The sequence below is a fragment of the Sceloporus undulatus genome, chromosome 6 (assembly GCF_019175285.1).
Source record: "Sceloporus undulatus isolate JIND9_A2432 ecotype Alabama chromosome 6, SceUnd_v1.1, whole genome shotgun sequence".
Taxonomy (NCBI): Eukaryota; Metazoa; Chordata; class Lepidosauria; order Squamata; family Phrynosomatidae; genus Sceloporus; species Sceloporus undulatus.
The window spans coordinates 42,646,833-42,665,346 of NC_056527.1; the positions used below are offsets into that span (position 1 = coordinate 42,646,833).

The 18,514-nt window shown below is 48.3% G+C and overlaps 2 protein-coding genes and 1 long non-coding RNA gene across 3 annotated transcripts; 1 reads left to right on the top strand and 2 right to left on the bottom strand.

The window, feature by feature from the left end:
• Nucleotides 1-1,234: 1,234 nt before the first annotated feature.
• Nucleotides 1,235-4,559, bottom strand: HOXA1 (homeobox A1). Its single transcript, XM_042471176.1, has 2 exons — nucleotides 3,719-4,559; nucleotides 1,235-2,950 (listed from the first exon to the last, which is right to left on the bottom strand). Exons 1-2 carry the CDS (start codon nucleotides 4,401-4,403, stop codon nucleotides 2,595-2,597), a joined length of 1,041 nt encoding a protein of 346 aa, XP_042327110.1. The 5' UTR covers nucleotides 4,404-4,559; the 3' UTR covers nucleotides 1,235-2,594.
• Nucleotides 4,560-4,578: 19 nt separating this feature from the next.
• On the top strand, nucleotides 4,579-10,259 carry LOC121932519. Its single transcript, XR_006104367.1, has 2 exons — nucleotides 4,579-4,829; nucleotides 9,937-10,259. It is a non-coding gene; the product is annotated as an uncharacterized LOC121932519 (long non-coding RNA).
• A 238-nt stretch (nucleotides 10,260-10,497) lies between these two features.
• Nucleotides 10,498-14,521, bottom strand: HOXA2 (homeobox A2). Its single transcript, XM_042471168.1, has 2 exons — nucleotides 12,626-14,521; nucleotides 10,498-11,670 (listed from the first exon to the last, which is right to left on the bottom strand). Exons 1-2 carry the CDS (start codon nucleotides 13,197-13,199, stop codon nucleotides 10,910-10,912), a joined length of 1,335 nt encoding a protein of 444 aa, XP_042327102.1. The 5' UTR covers nucleotides 13,200-14,521; the 3' UTR covers nucleotides 10,498-10,909.
• Nucleotides 14,522-18,514: the final 3,993 nt, after the last annotated feature.

Sequence of the window (18,514 nt, forward strand, 5' to 3'; positions counted from 1 at the left end):
AAACATCTATCTATCTATCTATCTATCTATCTATCTATCTATCTATCTATCTATCTATCATCTTTTTAAGAGCCAGAGTGGAGTAGTGGTCTGAGTGTTAGACTATGACTCTGGAGATTCCCATCTCTGCTTTGGGAAAGTCACACTCTCTCAGCCTCAGGGGAAGGCAATGGCAAATCTTGCCAAGAAAACCCCATGATAGGGTCCCCATAAATAAGAAACCACTTGAAGGCACACAGCAACAACATCAAAAACCACCACAACAACAATATAACTATTTACGGGTAAATGGGGGGGAGGTGAAATGTGGAGGATCACCTTCAGTGTTTGGATTGCAGCTCAGGCCGCCAAGAGCATGGATATTGTGTGTAGATGTGACCCACAAATTTACCACTTCAAATGAAAGCCAAGGAACAGTTTGAGGGTGGTTGTTTTTTAAGGAAAAAGTGCAGGGAAAGTGAGATGATTCGGCCACATTTCTCCATTTCAGTTCTCAGTGTTCCCTGGTATGCAAGACTCCCTTGGCAGGAAGTCCCAAACAAACATCTACCTGCTTGAACATGTTTCCCCGAAGTGTGGGGAAATGTGTTGCGGGTTGCAGGGACACGTCGGGTTGCACACCTGGGCTAGGAACACTTCTTCACATTGGATCCCTTCCTCTCCCTCCCTGGCTTCCCCTTCTTCTTTCTTCCTCTCAACTTTTATGGTGCTCTGTACCTTGAAGATGTCACTGGCGATTTATAAGAGAGGGGATGAAGCTGGGTTTGCTGGACAGCTTTATACCCAGGGATAATGAAATGTGACTCTCTTAACTGGTGGCTGGTGATGTGAGGCAAGACCAGCGGACACCGCTCCTGCTTTTGAAGAGGCTTCTGTTTACACGTAGGTCAACATTTAGGACGGGGTGAAAAGGTGAGCACTTGACCCAGGAAGTTCCCGCAAAGATGGGTTCAAAAATAGCGCTGATCCCTTCGCCCTCTTTCTCTAACCACGAAAGATAAACACCAGCATCACTCTGGCATGTACTCATCTTGCTTCGTGAGGCCTTCTGGCATCAGAAGACACACAGAAATCTCTCTCTCTGGGGGCAAAACTCTTTGGGGAGTCTCTGGGGAAACTCCTGGAACAAAACGAAACCACTTGGAGGAGGTGACCTCCAGCACCGACTTCTCCTTTCCAACATAGATTCAACTCCAAGAAACACCTGAGATATGAGTATTATTTATTACAGAGATTTGTAGGACCCGTAAAATTCTGCTCTGGATTCCATCCGCTCCCACCCCTCTCCCCACGGAATCCCAGAACCTCCAATGATTGTACAGAAAGAACCAGAAAGTAGTACTCCATCACAAATGACAACTGATAGAACTCAGTGTTAAGTTAACTTAGTACATCAAAGCTCTGTGCATCATGCAAAGTTCCAGACACGAATCACATAAAATATACATTCATTTGGCCATCCATCACATTCCGGAGTTTTGGGCTGAAAAGACTTCAAGTCTAAGGCCGGGTGCAGGTAGAAGAAAGGGGGCATGTTTTTTCCGTCTCCCACTCCTTCCCCCCCCCCCCAAAAAAAACCCCCCCCACACCTCTTGGTGATAATATTAGGTTGGGAATAACCCAACACATATTTTGGGAAAGGAAAGGTTAAGAGGGGAAAGACAGATGCTCACAAGCCAGGTTGATTTATCAAACAAAACCTAGTGCAATTTCGACGTCCTTTTCTAACCACTCTCTTAAAGAAAAGTCCACCAGTCCGTGATTATTATTTTTTTGAGGTATCTGATTGAGTTGAACACGTTTCGCATTAGCGACATCCTCACTTTTCATTTATAAAAGCCGAAGCAAAAGTTGTGAGAATGCAACCACCCTGTTTAAGCTCATTATCTAAACATCTCTAGAAAATCCGTAAAAAGATAAATCTCTTGGACAAAATATTTACAACCCACAAACGCATACACACATACACACAAAAACAAACGGAGACGTTTAAATTAAAAGGAGGAAAGTCTTAGAACTCGTGTAAACGCTTTTGAATAGTGCATCTATCTCTTCGGGAGGACATTTATTTGGGTGTCTTCTGGGTCTTCGCTACTGCAAAGACTGTCCTTGGCAATTCGAGTCTATGATTGTTCCCAGACAGGGTCAATAGAGGAAAACGGATAAACAAAACCTCGCCTTTAGAACCGAGGGAGGAAGAGTTAGGCTGAATCAGGGGGACTGTGGGTACCACCTTGGAACCTGTTAGCGCTGCAATCCAAAATTCTTGGTCTACAGACCAACCATAACTAAACCCCACCCCATCGCTTTCCTTGGCTTTTAGAAGAAGCTAAATTTTGCTCGAATTTGGAAGGCAGGTCCTTTAAAAATCAAGTAGACTTCCTTCCAGATTGAAGAGGTTCAGGATCAGGAGCGGGGCTTGCTTCTCCCCAATACCAGCTTAGGGCCAGTCGGGACAGAAGCTACCTGGGACCAAACTAGGGATGAGTTGTGGGGAAATACTAGGTAGATTTTTTAAAGAAACAGTTCAAACACAATATAAAAATGACCCTTCGATTGTGCCTTAGGGGATCGGGGAGTGGAGGGTGCTTAGTTCAATTGGAGGTAGCCAGAGTGTCTGAGGTAGAGGAGGCTGGGGAAGGGGTGCAAGGGGATGGGCTGGATTTTTCCGAGGACTCCTCCGTTTTTTCCTCGCTCCCTGTCGGGGTGGCAGGCGAGATGGGCAGCAAGCCCTCTTTCTCCCTCTTTTTCTGTTTCATCCTCCGGTTCTGGAACCAGATCTTGACCTGGGTCTCGTTCAGCTGCAAGGAGGCCGCGATCTCCACCCGCCGGGCCCGGGTTAAGTATTTGTTGAAGTGGAACTCTTTCTCCAGTTCGGTCAGCTGCTTGGTGGTGAAGTTGGTGCGCACCGTGTTGGGCTGGCCTACGTAGCCGTACTCGCCTGCTTTCCCTGGGAAAAGAACAACAACGAGGAGAATAACAACAACACAGCAGCCCACAGAGGGAGAGTGGAAAACACAAGCAGAGAAGGTGGATGCCACGAAGTACATATAGGTGACAGGTATTATTAACAGAGAGCCACGCTCAGGTAAAGCAAAGGAGACCCAGGCTGCATCCACACCGGAGAAATAACCCGGCTTGGCACCTCTTTAACTCTTTTCTGGCTCAAGGTTATGGAATTCTGGGAGTTGGAGTTTGATGTGGGGCCCAGAGCAAGGCTGCTGCTCCGCTCTGGGCCCACAACAAACTTCAACTCCCAGAATTCCATAGCCTTGAGCCAGGGCAGTTAAAGCGGTGCCAAACCCGGTTATTTCTCCAGTATGGATGCAGCCCTAAAAAGAACCTTCTAGGCCAGCCCTGAACCTGTTTGTTTCCAAGGAGGCCCTTGTAAGTCCCACTCCTGAAGGCTCCTTCCTAAGCTGAGAACCTATCCTGCCCAAAGAAACTTCTTCAGATGAGAGGGGATCTGGGGAGTGATAGATGTCAGGGCCCCAAGGGGACAAATACACACACACACACACACACACACACACCCCAGAGTTGCGCATTTCAATGGGATCCCCAAATCAGGACCTGTCCCCGCCCTAGAAACAGTTTCTTTAAGGCCAGTTTCAGGATATCAGGGTCAAGCCAGTTGAGCTGGATGTAGATCTTCTTCTGAGCAGGAGAACGAGGAAAGTTTCGCTTCCAGCGTGACAGATCGGGGCAGGTGGCTCACCTGTTTTGGGGGGGTTCCTCTTCACTTTCATCCAGTCGAAAGTCTGGGCCGGAGGAGAGGTCTCCGACGATGGGGAGCCACAGGGTTCCTGGTGGTTGGGGTGGAGAGGAGACAAGGGGTGGCTGTAACCGGTGAGGGCCAAGCTCTGCTGGTCTTCGCCGTAAGGAGGGTGGATGTAGGAGGCCGAAGAGCTCACCGTGGCCCCGGCGTAGCCCTGCGGGTGCTGGACCATGGAGGAGGAGGAGGCGTTTCCGGAGTAGAGGCCGGGGGCGCATTGGGGGTAGCCCCCATTCATCTCGGCCTCTTGGCTGAGCGGGTAGTGGGGCCCGTAGCCCCCGGCGGCGCCGAAGTTCTGAGCCCCATAGTCCGGCCCACAGCTGGGGTGCGAGTAGGGCATCCCCAGAGGGGGGTGAGGCTGGTAGGCGGCCCCAGTCTGGTGGTGGGGGTGGTGGGGGCTTATCGGGACCCCCCGGCCCACCAGGAAGCGGTCTTCCCCGCTGCAGCTGTTGGCCCTGACCGCGCAGGATTGGAAGCTGGTGCTGGCCGTGATGCCATGCTCTGGGTGGTGATGGTGGTGGTGGTGGTGGTGGTGGGGCTGGTAGGCACGGGAGGAGCAAGTGGCGGAGTCTCCGCTGATCAGGGGCGGATAGTCGAGGAAGGCGCTCATCCTGGCCGCCGTGTCCATCTATCACCCGGTTGACCGGCTCTTCCGAGTCCTGGGTGACGGTGCCAACTTTCCCACTCCCTCCATGGGGGCCCAGGAGGAGAAATGATATGAATGTACAGTCGGGCGGGGGCCACGTGAGGGCGGGCGGCCAATGGGCAGCCTCCCCCTGCCAGCGTTGCCCGGCTCCTTCCTAGTGATGGATCACCCGGGCGGCGGCATTTAAATTCCGAGCGCTCCTCCATCAAGGTGACGCGCAGCCCCACCGACGACACCCCTCCCTCCCTCCTTCCCTCCCTCCTTCCCTCGCCCATCCCCAGCCAATGCCTTGGGGTGGCTGGAGAGCCCCGCCAGGCAGGCAGTGTGCGCCCAGGCGCTCAGCCTGAAAGACCAGCGCCGCAGAAGGAGGCAAGAAAGGATGGACGGAAGAAGAGCCCAGCCTGGCAGGTAAGCCATGGAAAGCCTCCTCCAGGAGGGGCCGGGGCCCATTGTCGCCTCCTTCCCAGGGCCCTCCTCCAAAGCCCTTGCTGGGAAAAAGCCTAAGGAGCGCCTTTGGGTTTTTCCTTCAGCTGCCTTCCTTCCAGGAGCAAACCTACTTGAGATCCTGATGTGTGGGAAGGGGAGATCAGGACCGGGGGGGGGGGGGGGAAAGCAAGGGGGGTTGAGGGGCAGAGATTGGGTGCCTGCGGAGGGCAAGAGAGCGGGAGCGTCGGTTGCGGGGGCTACCAAGCGGCTCAGGTGGCTACCCAGCTTCAGGGCTCCTGAGAAGAAGAGGCCGGTGGCTGAGGGGGGCGAGCCTGCAAGAGTTAAAGGGAGCTTAGTCCGGCCTCCTCCTCCTCCTCCTCGCGGTGGGCATGATTTGCATGGGAAGGAAGCCCTCTGCCCAGCAACGCCATTGTTGTAGCCACGCTTCTGATGCTGCGGGGCAGAGTGGGCCCTGTAAATGCGGGGCGGGAAAACCACGGGGATGGCAGGGCAGTGGGAGAGTTTGCAGCCCAGGGGGGCCCTGGACATTTGGGTCCCGGGCTTCCGGACCTCTCGGTGGGCGTTGGGTGACAAGGCTCCCCGGAGGAAGAGCCTACAAAGGTTGCTAAGGCAGCTGCCTGTCTCTGACTCGCCTCTCCACCCCCCCCCCCCACCTCCTCAGCGCGCCTGTGCGAACTCTCCCTTTCTCTCCTCCTCCCCGGCTTTCTCTCAGTCTTTCCTTCCTTCCTCCTCCTTCCCTCCCTCCCTCCTTTCTTCTCCCTCTAACCTTTGCCTACCTCTAAGGCCTCCCCATCCACCACCTTCTTTGAGAGTGTGTGTGCGCGTGTATACATACACACACACACACTATTTACGTAAGAGTATGCCGGACACAAAGAGTATATATGTATGTAAAGTGAAGGCTTTCATGGCCGGCATCCATATCCATAGTTTTCGGGAAAAACCACAAAAAGTATATATGTATTTCATAATCATAATCATAATCATAATCTATTTATAGCTCCGCCCAGTCACAAGGAATCCGGGCGGGTTACAGCAATAAAAATACATAGAGTGTATGTAGTACACACTCTTTGAAAGCTAGTGGGGATGTTCTTAGTGAAAATAGCCATATTGGACGACAAGAGGCTGAGCGAGAGAGTTAGGAGGGGGCACCCTTTCTTTGGTCATTCGGCTGCTGTTTTCCTTCCTTGGGAAAATATGGACGGAAACAAGCCCAGAAAGCAAATGGCTGGGGCTTGGAGCAGGGCTGCATCCACACTGGAGGAATAACCCAGTTTGGCACCGTTTTAACTGTCCTGGCTCAAGGCTATGGAATTCTGGGAGCTGGGCCCCACAACAAACTCCAACTCCCAGAATTCCATAGCCTTGAGCCAGGACAGTTAAAGCGGTGCTAAACCGGGTTATTCCTCTAGTGTGGATACAGCCCTCGTAAGAATCCTCCATTTCACTCTTTGAGACCAGGGAAGACTAAGGCCCAGGATTTTGTATGGATTACCAAAGGGCTCCAAGGGAAACCATGGGCCTACTGTTTATACAGTTTTTTGGGGGGGGGGGGGTATGGCATACCGAGGCATTTTGTGGGAGGAGAGAGCGTGGCATTAACCCCTCGTGGGTTAAATCTGCGCAGAAAAGTCAAAGGGATAGGGCATAGCACAGAAAGGAAACCAAGAAGGGAGGGGAACTTTCCCTGGAGAGAGACGGAAATAGCCAACACTTAGAGACGGTAGGGTGCAGTGGTTTGACTCAGGAGACCAGGGTTTGGATCCCTGCTCAGCCATGGAAACCCATTGGGTTGACCTTGGTCAAGTCACACTATCTCAGCCTCAGATGAAGTCAAGGGCAACCCCCTTCTGAACAAATTCTGCCAAGAAAGCTCCCGTGATTTAGGACCTTAGGGTACCCATAAATCAGAAATTATTTGAAGGCCCCCAACAATAAAATCTAACAAAGCTTTTTAGGACAAAGTTGAAATTCACCCAGACAGCAAGTTAACCTTGTTGTAAAGTCCATTGCATCAATGGAGTCACTTTAGTCAAGACTAACAGCAGACTTTGGGTCACAGGGTGTTAAGGAAGCAGACCAGATTAACTGGGTTTGTTGTTTGGGTGTCAGCTGGGGCCTGCGCCTGCGTACTCCCTTCCATGTCTGCAAAACACCCGCGCCTGCGCATACGATCTCCTTGTTCTCCAAGCTACCTATCCAGATCAGGCTGTTTACTGAATTGGTTTCAGTGTTTGGATCCCTATATGGATGCCAAATAATCCAAGGCCCAGTCACTGCTGATAACCAAGCAGAAAATATACATTGGATCTGACTGTGAGCCATGCAGTCTTTACTGGAGAATAACATTTCCTGGAATTTATTTGATAGCCAATGGGACTTTTAAAAAAATACTTCACATTGACTGAAGGTCCCTGCACCCAATCCTCAGATTTAGTTCTCAGAAGAAAAAGAGAAAGAACAAGTGTCTGCATGGTCCTTTTTTACTCAGGCAGAAGACATACAGTGTCCCATTTCCCAATGGCCTCCTTGGTTCCCATGGTCCCTACCTCCTTCCTCAGCCATGCAAGAGCCTCATAAAGAGTACATGGAAATGAATTACACTGATCTTCATGGAGCTCACAACCAGAGCTCCCTGGATTCAGGATGAGGTATTATTTCCTGCGACCTCCTCTGAACAAATATTGCCCAGAAACCCTCATGATAGGTTTGCCTTAAGTCTGAAAGGACTTGAAGGCACACAACAACATTATCACAACAACATTATTTCGTGCAGAGGCAGGGAGAGAAGTCTTTGATGTAAAATAGATGGTTGGATTTTGCTTGAAAATAATTCTACAGAGTCTCCCTCAAAGTGGGCCTAGTTGCTTATGGAAACCATAAAAGGGTTCATCTCATCTGCATCATTAACATCCTGTGACCTAAAGTCTGCTGTTAGTCTTGACTAAAAAAAAACCCATTGGTACAATGGACTTTACTAACTCTTCAACAGTTGATTCAGTGGGCTTACTCTGGCTGGGGAGAGCCAGTGTGGCATAGTGGGCTGAATGTTGGACTAGGACTCTGGAGACCAGGCCTCAAATCCTGGCTCAGCCATGGAAATCCATCTTGTTCAAGCCATACTCTCTCAGCCCAGAAACCAAGGTTCAAATCCTGGCTAGGCCATGGAAATCCACCTTGGTCAAGCCATACTCTCTCAGCCCAGAAACCAAGGTTCAAATCCTGGCTGGGCCATGGAAATCCACCTTGGTCAAGCCACACTCTCTCAGCCTCAGGGAAACGCAATAGCAACCCCCCTCTGAAGAAGCTTACCAAGAAAACCCCATGATAGGTTCACCACCTTAGGGTCACCATAAGTCTGAACGACTTGAAGGCACAGCACAACAACAACAACTCTGTCTGGGACAAAACCAAAAAGAGGCCAGTCTACCTCCATCTTCTTATCCTTTCTCTCTCTCCCCCTTTCTTTATCTATCTGCTCCTGCAAAACCTTCTCTCTCCCGCTAGGCCTGCGGTGGGCTGCCCTCTTCAACACTTTCCCCCCAGTTCCTCCGCCATTGTTCCAGAGAAATCTTTCCCTTTTGTTAGACTGTCTGCGGCCCAGCGCTTTGCATTCCGAGGCCAACACAATCCCCTTCGCTCCCCACAATGCAAAAGGGGGCAAATCGAGATGTGGAGGAGGGAGTGGAAGGAGAATGGAGGAGACATGGCGGAGCAAGCAAAGTTTTCCTCCGAAGTCGGCTTTTCCAGACCCACAGAAGCTCCAGAGGCCTGTGGGGCTCGTCCCCCCTCCATTCCTCTCCCCACACCAGCCTTTGTTGCATCGGTTCGCCTTGTTCTAAACGTGGGCAAACCATTGGGTGGACTTTGCGTCCTCCTCTGCTTCCCCAGATCTCTCAATAGGAAGGGGGTATAGTGTTAGGATTTCATGTTTTCAAATGAGGGGGGGGGAATAGGGAATCAATATCTCTTGAGATCATAGGAATAAAGGAGGGGAAATCTATTTTAGGCGTGGGACCTGTATGGAGAAAAAATCCTTTTGTTCTTTCAACCAGAGTCCATTCTCTCCCTTCACACCCAAAGAACAGAAATTCTGCTTTATCTATATCATGTGAAACGTCCCCCTCCCCAGAAGGGCATTAAAAAGTGGGCTCGATCTCGAAAAAGGATAGCAAAACGGGGAGGGAGTGATGGGGGGAAAGAAACACACACCAACAAATCGAGGGATTCCCTTCCGCACCTGAAGCCTAGCCAAGCTGTTGTTGTAACAGCGCAATAAAAATGAATTATGACTAACCGCCTCCTCGCTTAATGGTTTCAGACGGGGATCCCCAGGCCGAGCAAATACGTAAGGAGATTTTTATTTGTGCATGTGTTCCTGCAATTGATCTCTTTGATGACATTCTCATTCACAGAAAGCGCTTGATTTATGAGTTTAGGAAGAATTGCATCCAGTCCTTCCAGCAATATATTCCCCCGCGCACAGCTCTGCGCCACCCGGCTTTCTAGGAGTTGCCAAAGGGGGGGAAGCCAACTTACCACCGAAAATAAACACCCTCGGCTCGCATGCATGAGAAATCAGGTGCCTGCAAAGGTCGGGGGAAGGACCCAGGTCTGGGGAGATCTCTGTGGGCCCGATTCTAGGTAGAGAGGATTCACACAAAAACAGACCTACACTCAGCTTTCCGCTATCGTCCTCTGAGAGGCTGCAGGCCATTCACACAAGGCACACCTTGGACTGTGCTAAGGATCTGGATTTAAATCGGATTAGAGAACCCAACCACACATTCGCCACTGGTTAGCTGCCCTTCGAGGTAAGGGCTTTTCAACTGTGGTTTAGTAGTGATTTTTGAAGCATACACTTGTTAACCCGATTTACACTTAGTTTACACATTGCTGGCCTTTGACTCAGCCACAGCCATCAACTGCTTTTGTTCCCTAAACCCGGCCGAAATTTCAGAATTCAAACCTATACTTCGCATAAATTGAACAAATAAAAAACTTAGGCTTTGTTTTTTTAAATAAAATAAAATAAAACTTGTCTAATTTCCTCTTTCTTTTTTAGGGTTGTTTTGTTGGGATCTTTGAACCCCTGGGAAATCTACCAAAAGAAAGCCTTTGCTGGTACTCAAGGACTGTTTCTTCAAGGCGATTGTTTGGGAAAGGAACAGCTAAACGCTTTCAATAACAGCAAAGTAGCCCCTGTTTCCTCTTGGACCGTGGTATATTCTGCCTCTAATGATATATTAGACAAACTGTACAAAAATTAAATTATATATATTTAATAGAAAATTAAATATAGAAATGTCTTAATGTGCTTCCAACTTTTTGATTCTAATGTGTTAGATAAATTAAATGGGAATATATATATGTTCGGAAGCATTTTAATCCCGTCTCTTTTATTATTATTGTTGTTGTTGTTGTCTTGGAAAAGTTTGGAAATAAATTATTTAAAGCTGGCTTCCCTGCAATAAATATATTTCTAACGAAAAAGGACAGAGGACTGTGACCAAAAGGTCTGGTTTTATTTCAGACTAAGGGGAAGGGAGGGCTAAATTCCTCCCTGTGGTTTTATGCATTAAGGGAGAGGGAGAGAAAGAGAAAGAGAAAGAGATAAGAAAGGTGCTTGTAGCAAACAAGAATTTATTCTACCAAAAATACTTATGACAACGCATCCTAATGTAATACAAAAATAAAAAGAAAGTGAAGATACAATTCGATATGATCACTTTCTCACAGGCCTTATATATTGCTTTCGTAGAAGGACCTAGAATGTGGCTAGGTTAAACCGAACACAACTAAGGATGGCATAAAGGGAAGGAAAAACTGCAAAACGGATCTCCAACACATCGGGATAGGAAGAATAAACAGGGGAAAATACCGACCAGGAAAGGAAAAGGCCCAAAAGCAAAGATCTCTGTGTATGTTTGTGTGTTGGGGATTGTCCAGAGAGACTAAAAGTGGGGGAGAAAGGTGGGGGACAGGGGGAAAAAGGATCAGAAAGCATAACCCCTGGCGAATGAAGGTCTGTTATTTTTTCAGTAATTCAGATGCTGCAAGTCAATTGTGGTGAGTGTATCTGTAAAAAAGTCAAAGCTGTCAGCCGAGATATCTACAGGACTGTCGAGGGAGCCTGGCAAACTGGGGGAGACGGCATCGGAGAGCTGTAGGCAGGAATCTGCGGAGAAAACGCTGAAGTCCTGCAAAGAAGGGACCTCCAGGGCCTCCGGACTGTCATTGTTGAGGCCAGCGGCACAGTTCTGGGCCATTGTTGAGAGGCAGTTGGGAACAGTGGGTGACTGGTGCTGGAAATGTTTCAGATTTTTCTCATTGCTGGCCAAAGGGGACACTGGGAAAGTGGGGGGCTCTCCATTGTGGACCTGGGGCTGCGTGAGGGCACTCTGCTGGAAAGGGTAGCCTTCCCTCTCTGCAAGGGCACCCGAGACATTGTTGAGGGCTTGCTCGAAGAGGGACTTCTCCTCCTCCTCCTCTTCCTCCTCCTCCTCCTCGTCCTCCTCGGCTTTCTCCGAGTCCTCTAAGCCGCCTTTGAATTTCCCTTCGCTGTTCTGGTTCTCCTTGCACTGGGTCTGCCTCTTGTGCTTCATCCGTCGGTTCTGAAACCAGACTTTGACTTGCCTCTCCGTCAGGTCCAAGAGAGCGGCGATCTCAACCCTCCTGGGTCGGCAGAGGTACTTGTTGAAGTGGAACTCCTTCTCCAGCTCCAGCAGCTGCGTGTTGGTGTAAGCTGTCCTCAACCGCCTCGAGCCCCCGGTCCCATTTTCGGAGATCTCCAGAGATTCTGTGGGGAGAGGAACGAGGAGAGAAGAATGGTATCAAAGAGGTCACCAGAGAAAGAGGAGGAGGAGGAGGAGGAAAAGGAAAGGAGAGGACACAATGCTTCTTAAAGCCTGAGATTTTGAACAGCCAAGCCTTGGTGAGAAATGTCTCTCCTTCCTTCTCTGTAAAAAAAAAAAAAGCAAAAAAACAACCCCAAAACAACAACCCACAACCGCAACAAAATGGCCGCCTCTTGAATGCAGTAAATCCATTGTGTTGCACACTCCTGGTCGTCCTTCCTCTTCGATCACCCCCCACCTCTTGGTGTTTTTTTTCCCCTTCTCCCCTGTGAGCTCCAGGCACTGATTCGCTTCCATCTCCCCACCCACCCCCCAAAAAACCTCTGCCCATACCCAGAGCAAAACTTTGATATTAGCCATACCACAATTTATAATTAATGCATCAGCTGCTTAGCTGAGCAAAAGCAATCTATCACTCTTCATTACTGTCAAAGAGCCCCCAACTCTAGGACAGCGAAACAAGAGGAGGTCACCTCCAACTCAAATAAATCATCCGGCGCTAAACAAGTTAGGAAAAACGGGGGTGGAGTGGGGGGCAAAAAAAGAGAGAGTGAGTGTGAGAGAGAGAGAAATAGAGAGAGAAGAAAACTTTGCTTGGGGATGGTAGTCGGTGGGGCGAGAATTGCGGGGGGGGAGGTGTTGGTTTCTGAAGAATCCGCCTGTGGATCTCAGTAGTTTTCCCTCACTTGGGTTCCTTCAACAAATACCCCAATTTATCAAGTCAGGGAGGCAAGGGTCCAAGTGTGATGGTGGTGGTGGAGAAAGGGGGGGGGTCTATCTATCTATCTTTCTTATCTAATCTATCTGTTTTGTCTAATCTAATCTAATCTAGCCTATCTGTATATGGCTGACCCACTCCCCAAAGGCTGAAGGGTGCAGCAAAGTCTTTCAACTGACCTTTGTGGCTCAGGCAAGCTGGTCCCGGGGCGGAGGCCGAAGCCGGCGGCAGGGAGGTTTTCTTGGAGGCTTTTTTCTCCTTCATCCAGGGGTACTCCGGAGGCTGGAGGACGCCGGCTGGCAGAGGGCTCCCGCCGCTGCCATTGGGGCTGTGCTTGGGGCGGCTGCCGTTGCTGTGTTGGTGGTGTTGGTGGCGAGGGTGGCTGCCTGGGTTGAGGCTGGGGATGGTCTGCTCAAAAGGAGGAGGAATCAGTGTCGAGTGTGAAAGCGTCGAGTTCTTGATTGATGAACTTTGAAATGTATCACCGACAGGGGGAAAAGATGTCAGGCACTCAGCGAGCGATGGCTGACTATTGATAAAACCAATCTCTCGCTCAAATTCGAAATTCATGGCCTTCAACTCGCAGCCCCCTTGGAGAAAAAGTTCCCTCTTATTTAGCGCTTCTGGGAGGGGGAGGGGGGAGCAAGGCCCAGGGAGAGAGGGGAGAAAAGAGGGAGGGGGGTGAAAAGCGAGAGAGGGAGAGAGGGAGAGAAAAGAGGGAGAGAGGGAGAAAAGGAAGGGAAAAAATATCATAGAAGATCGCTGGTGGGGTGTTTTTTTTCTAATTCACTGATTACAGCCGTATGGGGACCGTGCTACTATTAAACTATTGAATTCATGGAGACAAGGTTGAAATTGGACCGAATTGGCTGTCACATGATTGCCTCTGCCCAATGACAATTTGGGCTTTAATCAAAAGAAGCCACTGTCTGTTTGATTGATCCAAAAAAGTCGGGAAGGAACGCCTCATTGGGGGCCAGAAAGGCATTATTTACACTTTTTTTCCCTTAAAAAGGGGGGGATGGCTATCTCTGCCCGCCCGCCCTCGCCCTGTCCCCTTTTGCCTCCTAATCTCTACTGATACCGAGGTGTATATATAAGTGTGTGTGTATGTGTAGTTTTTTTGTGCCTGCCTGCTTCTGGCGGCGGAGACTGCTGCTGCTGCTTCTTCTGCTGATGATGATGCTGCTGCTTTTGCCGGCCTTGGCTGGGTTCCTCCGCCTGCCTGGTCCTGGGGGCTTCCTTCTGGCTTTCCCCCTCCCCTCCCGGAGCCATTTCTCTCCCTCTCTGCTTTGGGAGTGTCAGGAGCCGGCCCTCCGCACCTCACAAATCACGGCCGCACCTCCGAGCCGACGACGCCAGGAGCCCTTCACAAAAGTCATCCATTCCGCTCCTCCGCAAAAAGTTTTGACACCGCGTCTCACCCACCTCCAGAAGTTTTTTTTTCTCCCCCAGCTGGGAGACAGATGCCCAACAGGGAGAGACACACAGAGAAAGAGAGAGAGAGATACAGAGAGAGATGCCCCCCTCCTTTACTTAAAACCATGCAAATTTTAAAAATAATAATCAACAATTAAATTAAAAGAAATAAAAATATATTTTTTAAAAAAAGAATTGTTTCCTCCCCCCTTTTCAACACCCCCATCCTGTGCAGGGATGTTTTTAAACAAATCTGCAAAAAGGAAAACCATCCCAGCAAAGTAGGGCTCCCTTTCCCACTCCCCTTGGCATCTCCCTGATCTCTTCCCCACACTCCCCCTGCTTCCAATCCCCGCCTTGCGGTGGAGGGTACAGTAGGGCCGAACAATTGGCCCTCGGCCCCTGAGTCCGGCCATTGTGTCGAAGGAATTCCTCCAGCCGCAAGGCGAAGAGGAAGAGCCGGCGGGAGGGTTTCTCCTTCCCCCTCCGGTTGCCTTGACACAAGTGGACCCTCCAAACAGGGATGTAGCTGAACACACACATGCAAACAAACACGCACAGAGACACACACACACATGCAGTGTATATTCCCCCTTAGACGCTGGGGCTGTAAACACAGGCTGTATAAAAAGAGGGAGGCAAGAAGAGAGAATCACAAAGCAAAATTCAGAGCATTCACATCAACCACCCTGGAATGTGCTGACATTTTTTTGTTTCCCCCGAGTCTATCTTTTCCTTTAACAAAAAGGGGGGAGTTTCCCCCCTCCAGCTCAGTAAAATAGGCCAAAGATCCATTTCAGTGTTCACCTGGAAAACAACAACAGCACAAATCAATGTAAACAAAAAGCCATCCGCGGTCCTGTTTGAAGTATATTCTTTTCTCTTTGTTGGTGTTGTTGTGCCTCCGAGTCATTTTTGAGTAAGGGAAAGCTATCGCAGGGTTTCCTTAGCAAGGTTAGTTCAGAGGAGGTTTGCCACTGCCTTCCTCTGACGCTGAGAGAGTGTGACTCGCCCAAGGTCGCCCAGTGGCTTTTATTATATAACAATATCAATACTCCTCTCTTTGCTAGTTCAGCAATGCCAGGGGTTTGGGGCTGACTAGGTCTTCAGTTGTCTCAAATATAAAGGTAAAGGGGGCGGGAAGACAGAGATGGAGGAGGCGAAATGAAGGTTTAAGGGAAACAAGACAAAGATATTTCTCCCCTCCAGACAGGACAGAAGGGCTACTCTTTCTAAAAGGACCAAAGGAGGGAGCAGAAGAAAGGAGGAATGGTTCTGTTCTATTTTGCTATTGATCTATCCTAGTGCTTTCCCAGTGTGTCCATCCTCTACCTTGAGCCTTTGAAAGATCTCAGGGGCTGAATCATGAGAAAGGCTGGCTAGCTGTTAAAATAATAAACTGGCCATTACATCTCCAGATCGAGCGAATCTGACCAAACACACACACACACACACACAAAAGCAAAACCCACTCCCTTAAAAAAACAAAACAATCCGAAGTACATAAATCCCCGACAATATGGATCAAGAGCTAGTGGAGGGTGGGTTGGGTGGTAGTGGCAGGGTTGGATAAAAATGCGGTTCGGGGATGGTTATTTAATGCAACTCTGAGAGGAAAAGAGGAGGGTGAGGGGGGAAGAAGAAGAAGACGAAGGGAGAGGATGCCTTACAAATATACATGCTGTTGGAGATGGAGGGGTTTTTTTTTCCTTCCCTCTTTTAATTTTCTTGCTTTTACTTCAAACAAAGCTCGGCCGCAGCCTGCGCGCGATCAATCTTCCCAGCCAAACGCTTTGACAGCTTCTGGCCCTTAAGAACACATTTAAAGCTTCTTCCTCTTCCCAGTATCAAATGTAGCGGAGAAAAGAAAGGGGGGTTAGAAAGAAAAAGAGACAGAGAGAGAGAGAGAGAGCAAGAAACGCAAGTAAACAAGGAAAGAGGATGGGGATGCCATTTCTTTTCCCAAATGGATTCGAAAAAGATACTTTATTTTATTGTTATTCTTTTTTAAATTGCTCTCACGGTGGGCATTTGGGGTTCTTTGGGCTTCCTGAGGTTGAAGGTCCTAGAGTCCCTCCCCTCGCCCGTTTTTTTCTCTTAAAATATTGGGGATGATAAGAGTAAAAGGCATGTCGGGAGGGGAAGCCATGAGGAAGAAGGGGCAGCGAAGGTGGAGGAGGCAGAGGCGTTGGCTTGAGCAAGGCTTTGTGAGTCAAATCGGTGTGGGAGGGTTATTGAAAAACAAAACCACTTTTTTTTTTGGTGGACAAGCTAATGGAAAACCCACCTGGAACAAAGAAGGCCTCCCCACTACCACCCTTGGGCTGCTGGAGAAAAATGCATGCCTTTCCATCTACCCACTCACCCCAATTCTGCCCTCCTCTAACAAAAAGATCTCAATACCACTATCCTAGGCAAAAAATAAACAAAATGCACACGGATACATATGTCGGGCCTATGGAGGAAATAAATTAATGGATGCTCTTGAAGTCAAATGAAAACGGGAATGCCATTTTCTATTTCTTGAGAATTAAAGTCGGGTTTTTTATACCCAAACCAAACTGTTATCCGCCATGTATGCTGACTGGAAGCATCCTTCTTTACATTAATTTTCAATTGGAAAATACGGTCATTTTCAATTCTCCTTTCATCTTTTCCCCCAAATGGAAGCTCCAGACTGAATTTGTGGGTTTTAAAAAATAATAATCCTCACATCATAAGCGTCTTTTTTTCAATACAGTGAAGTTTCCAAAAGCTCTGGTCAGTTCATCTTCAAGATGGAGCCCGCAGCTGTAAGTATAAATGCAACTGCTTAAAGCTAAGCTGGAATAAGGTATGTATAGAATGAAAAAACTAAAATGCGGAATAATGTATATTTACACAGGGACTGGCTACAGGAAGCTGGTCAAATGCTATGAGGGAGGGAGCATAAAAAGGGAAAGATTCTTAGATGGAGGAGTAAAGAGTGATAGTGTTTCTAACAGAGAAACCAATATGGAAAAGATATATATATTATGCAGTAAAATAATGTGGAATATTCTGCATCCTGGACATATCAAGACAGAATTGCGTACAATGATAAGGCTTAGCGTTAGCATTCCAAAACTGATGAAGAGAAACCCTACCTGCTTCCTATTTAAATAATAATAATATTAATAATAATAATAATTTTATTTGTATAGCGTATGCCATTACAAAAAGTTCCTATTTAAATTATAAGCAACTTCTTCGAAGAGGAAGTCTCTTTCTCTCCCTCCTTAAAAAAATCTTTTTCTGTGGTTACTCTCAGATCCATGCCTGGGGCAGATGTGTGTGTGTGTGTGTGTGTGTGTGTGTGTGTGTGTGTGTATATCTCCATCCTAGGGATAGATCAGAAGCTATTTGGAAATAATTTAATTTGTTTTGTTAAAAATAAATCTCTCTAGAGCGGAAAACATCCTCTTATCTTCCCTCTCCCACCAGCCTCTATAGAAAGAAGGGAATGAGATGGGAAAGGAAGTCGGATTAACAAAGGCAGGCAAAATCATAATAATTTTTGAAGCTGGAGATGGGAGGAAGGAGAAGAAGAAGAAGAAGAAGAAGAACTTCACTTGGTGGAGCAGAACCAGTAAGGAACAAACACTGACTCTTCTCTCTCTCTCTCTCTCTCTCTTTCAGCTCTTCCATCGTTTGGCAAAGGGGCCTGATTTATTATTGCCGCGTCTGGTCCCTTCATTATTGGGATGATGAATTGTATTTTGCCTGTAAACAAATGTGTTTTGAATCCGTGCCATATCAAATAGGAGTCCGCACGCTCCTCCTCATCTTTGCTCTACTTCTGCTGACTATTAAGGAGAACCTCGTGGATTATTCTTCTTCCTTCTCTTTTTCCCCCCTTCCCTTTTTCTTTCCTTCCCCCCCCCCTCCTCCCTGCTTCAATCCTTTCCCATCAATCAGCAGAAACAGGGACTGAATTGTCCATTTTTGTTCCCGGGAGGAAAAGTGTGGGAGTCAAGCAGCCCCTGATCTTTTAAAATAGCAGCAGAGGGGGAAAAGAAGAAGCCAACATGGCGAAAAAGAAAGGGGGAGAGAACAGCCTGCAAACGAGACCCCGGCTAAGCTGGAGGCCTCCGGAGAAAAGCAAGACAGCACCTGAGCTTCGGGACAGAAAGGAGCTGCAGCCTTTCGAAAACAGCCTTTCATCCCTAGCCTGCTTCCAGCCTCACCGATGCTATAGAGAAGAAGAAAGGCAGCTCCAGCGAAGAAGACAAGACCTTTGGAGATCTGGACTCCTCAGCTACCATTCTAAAGAGAGGATCTTTTGCAACTTGGATATTATACTCCCAGCCTCCTGTTATTTGGGATGCAGGCTGCTTTGTGAGAATCCAATAGAGAGGAAGAGACAGAACCTAAAAGGTTGGATACTGGGGATTTATAGCATTTTTAAACCTCAAGGGTCATGATGGTCAGCCTTTTTTTCTTCTTCTAAAATGACCGTGTCTTAAGTCTCTATTATTCAGAATAAAAACTTTATTTTGCATTTTTCTCTCTCTCTCTCTCAGAATGTGAGCAGCAAGGAATGTATAACTTCCAAAACATATCTAGTCTCTTTGTCTCCTTCTTATTAAGGTTTACCCTCCCCTCCCTCCCTCCCTCCCTTTCCACTGTTT

Coding starts and splice junctions, on each gene's coding strand:
- HOXA1 (XM_042471176.1), bottom strand. CDS start 4,403: ATGGACACGGCGGCCAGGATGAGCGCCTTCCTCGACTATCCGCCCCTG. Junction 2,951..3,718: donor GAGGAACCCCCCCAAAACAG/GTGAGCCACCTG, acceptor TTCTTTTCCCAG/GGAAAGCAGGCGAGTACGGC.
- HOXA2 (XM_042471168.1), bottom strand. CDS start 13,199: ATGATATTTTTTCCCTTCCTTTTCTCCCTCTCTCCCTCTTTTCTCTCC. Junction 11,671..12,625: donor AGCTTGCCTGAGCCACAAAG/GTCAGTTGAAAG, acceptor CTCTCCCCACAG/AATCTCTGGAGATCTCCGAA.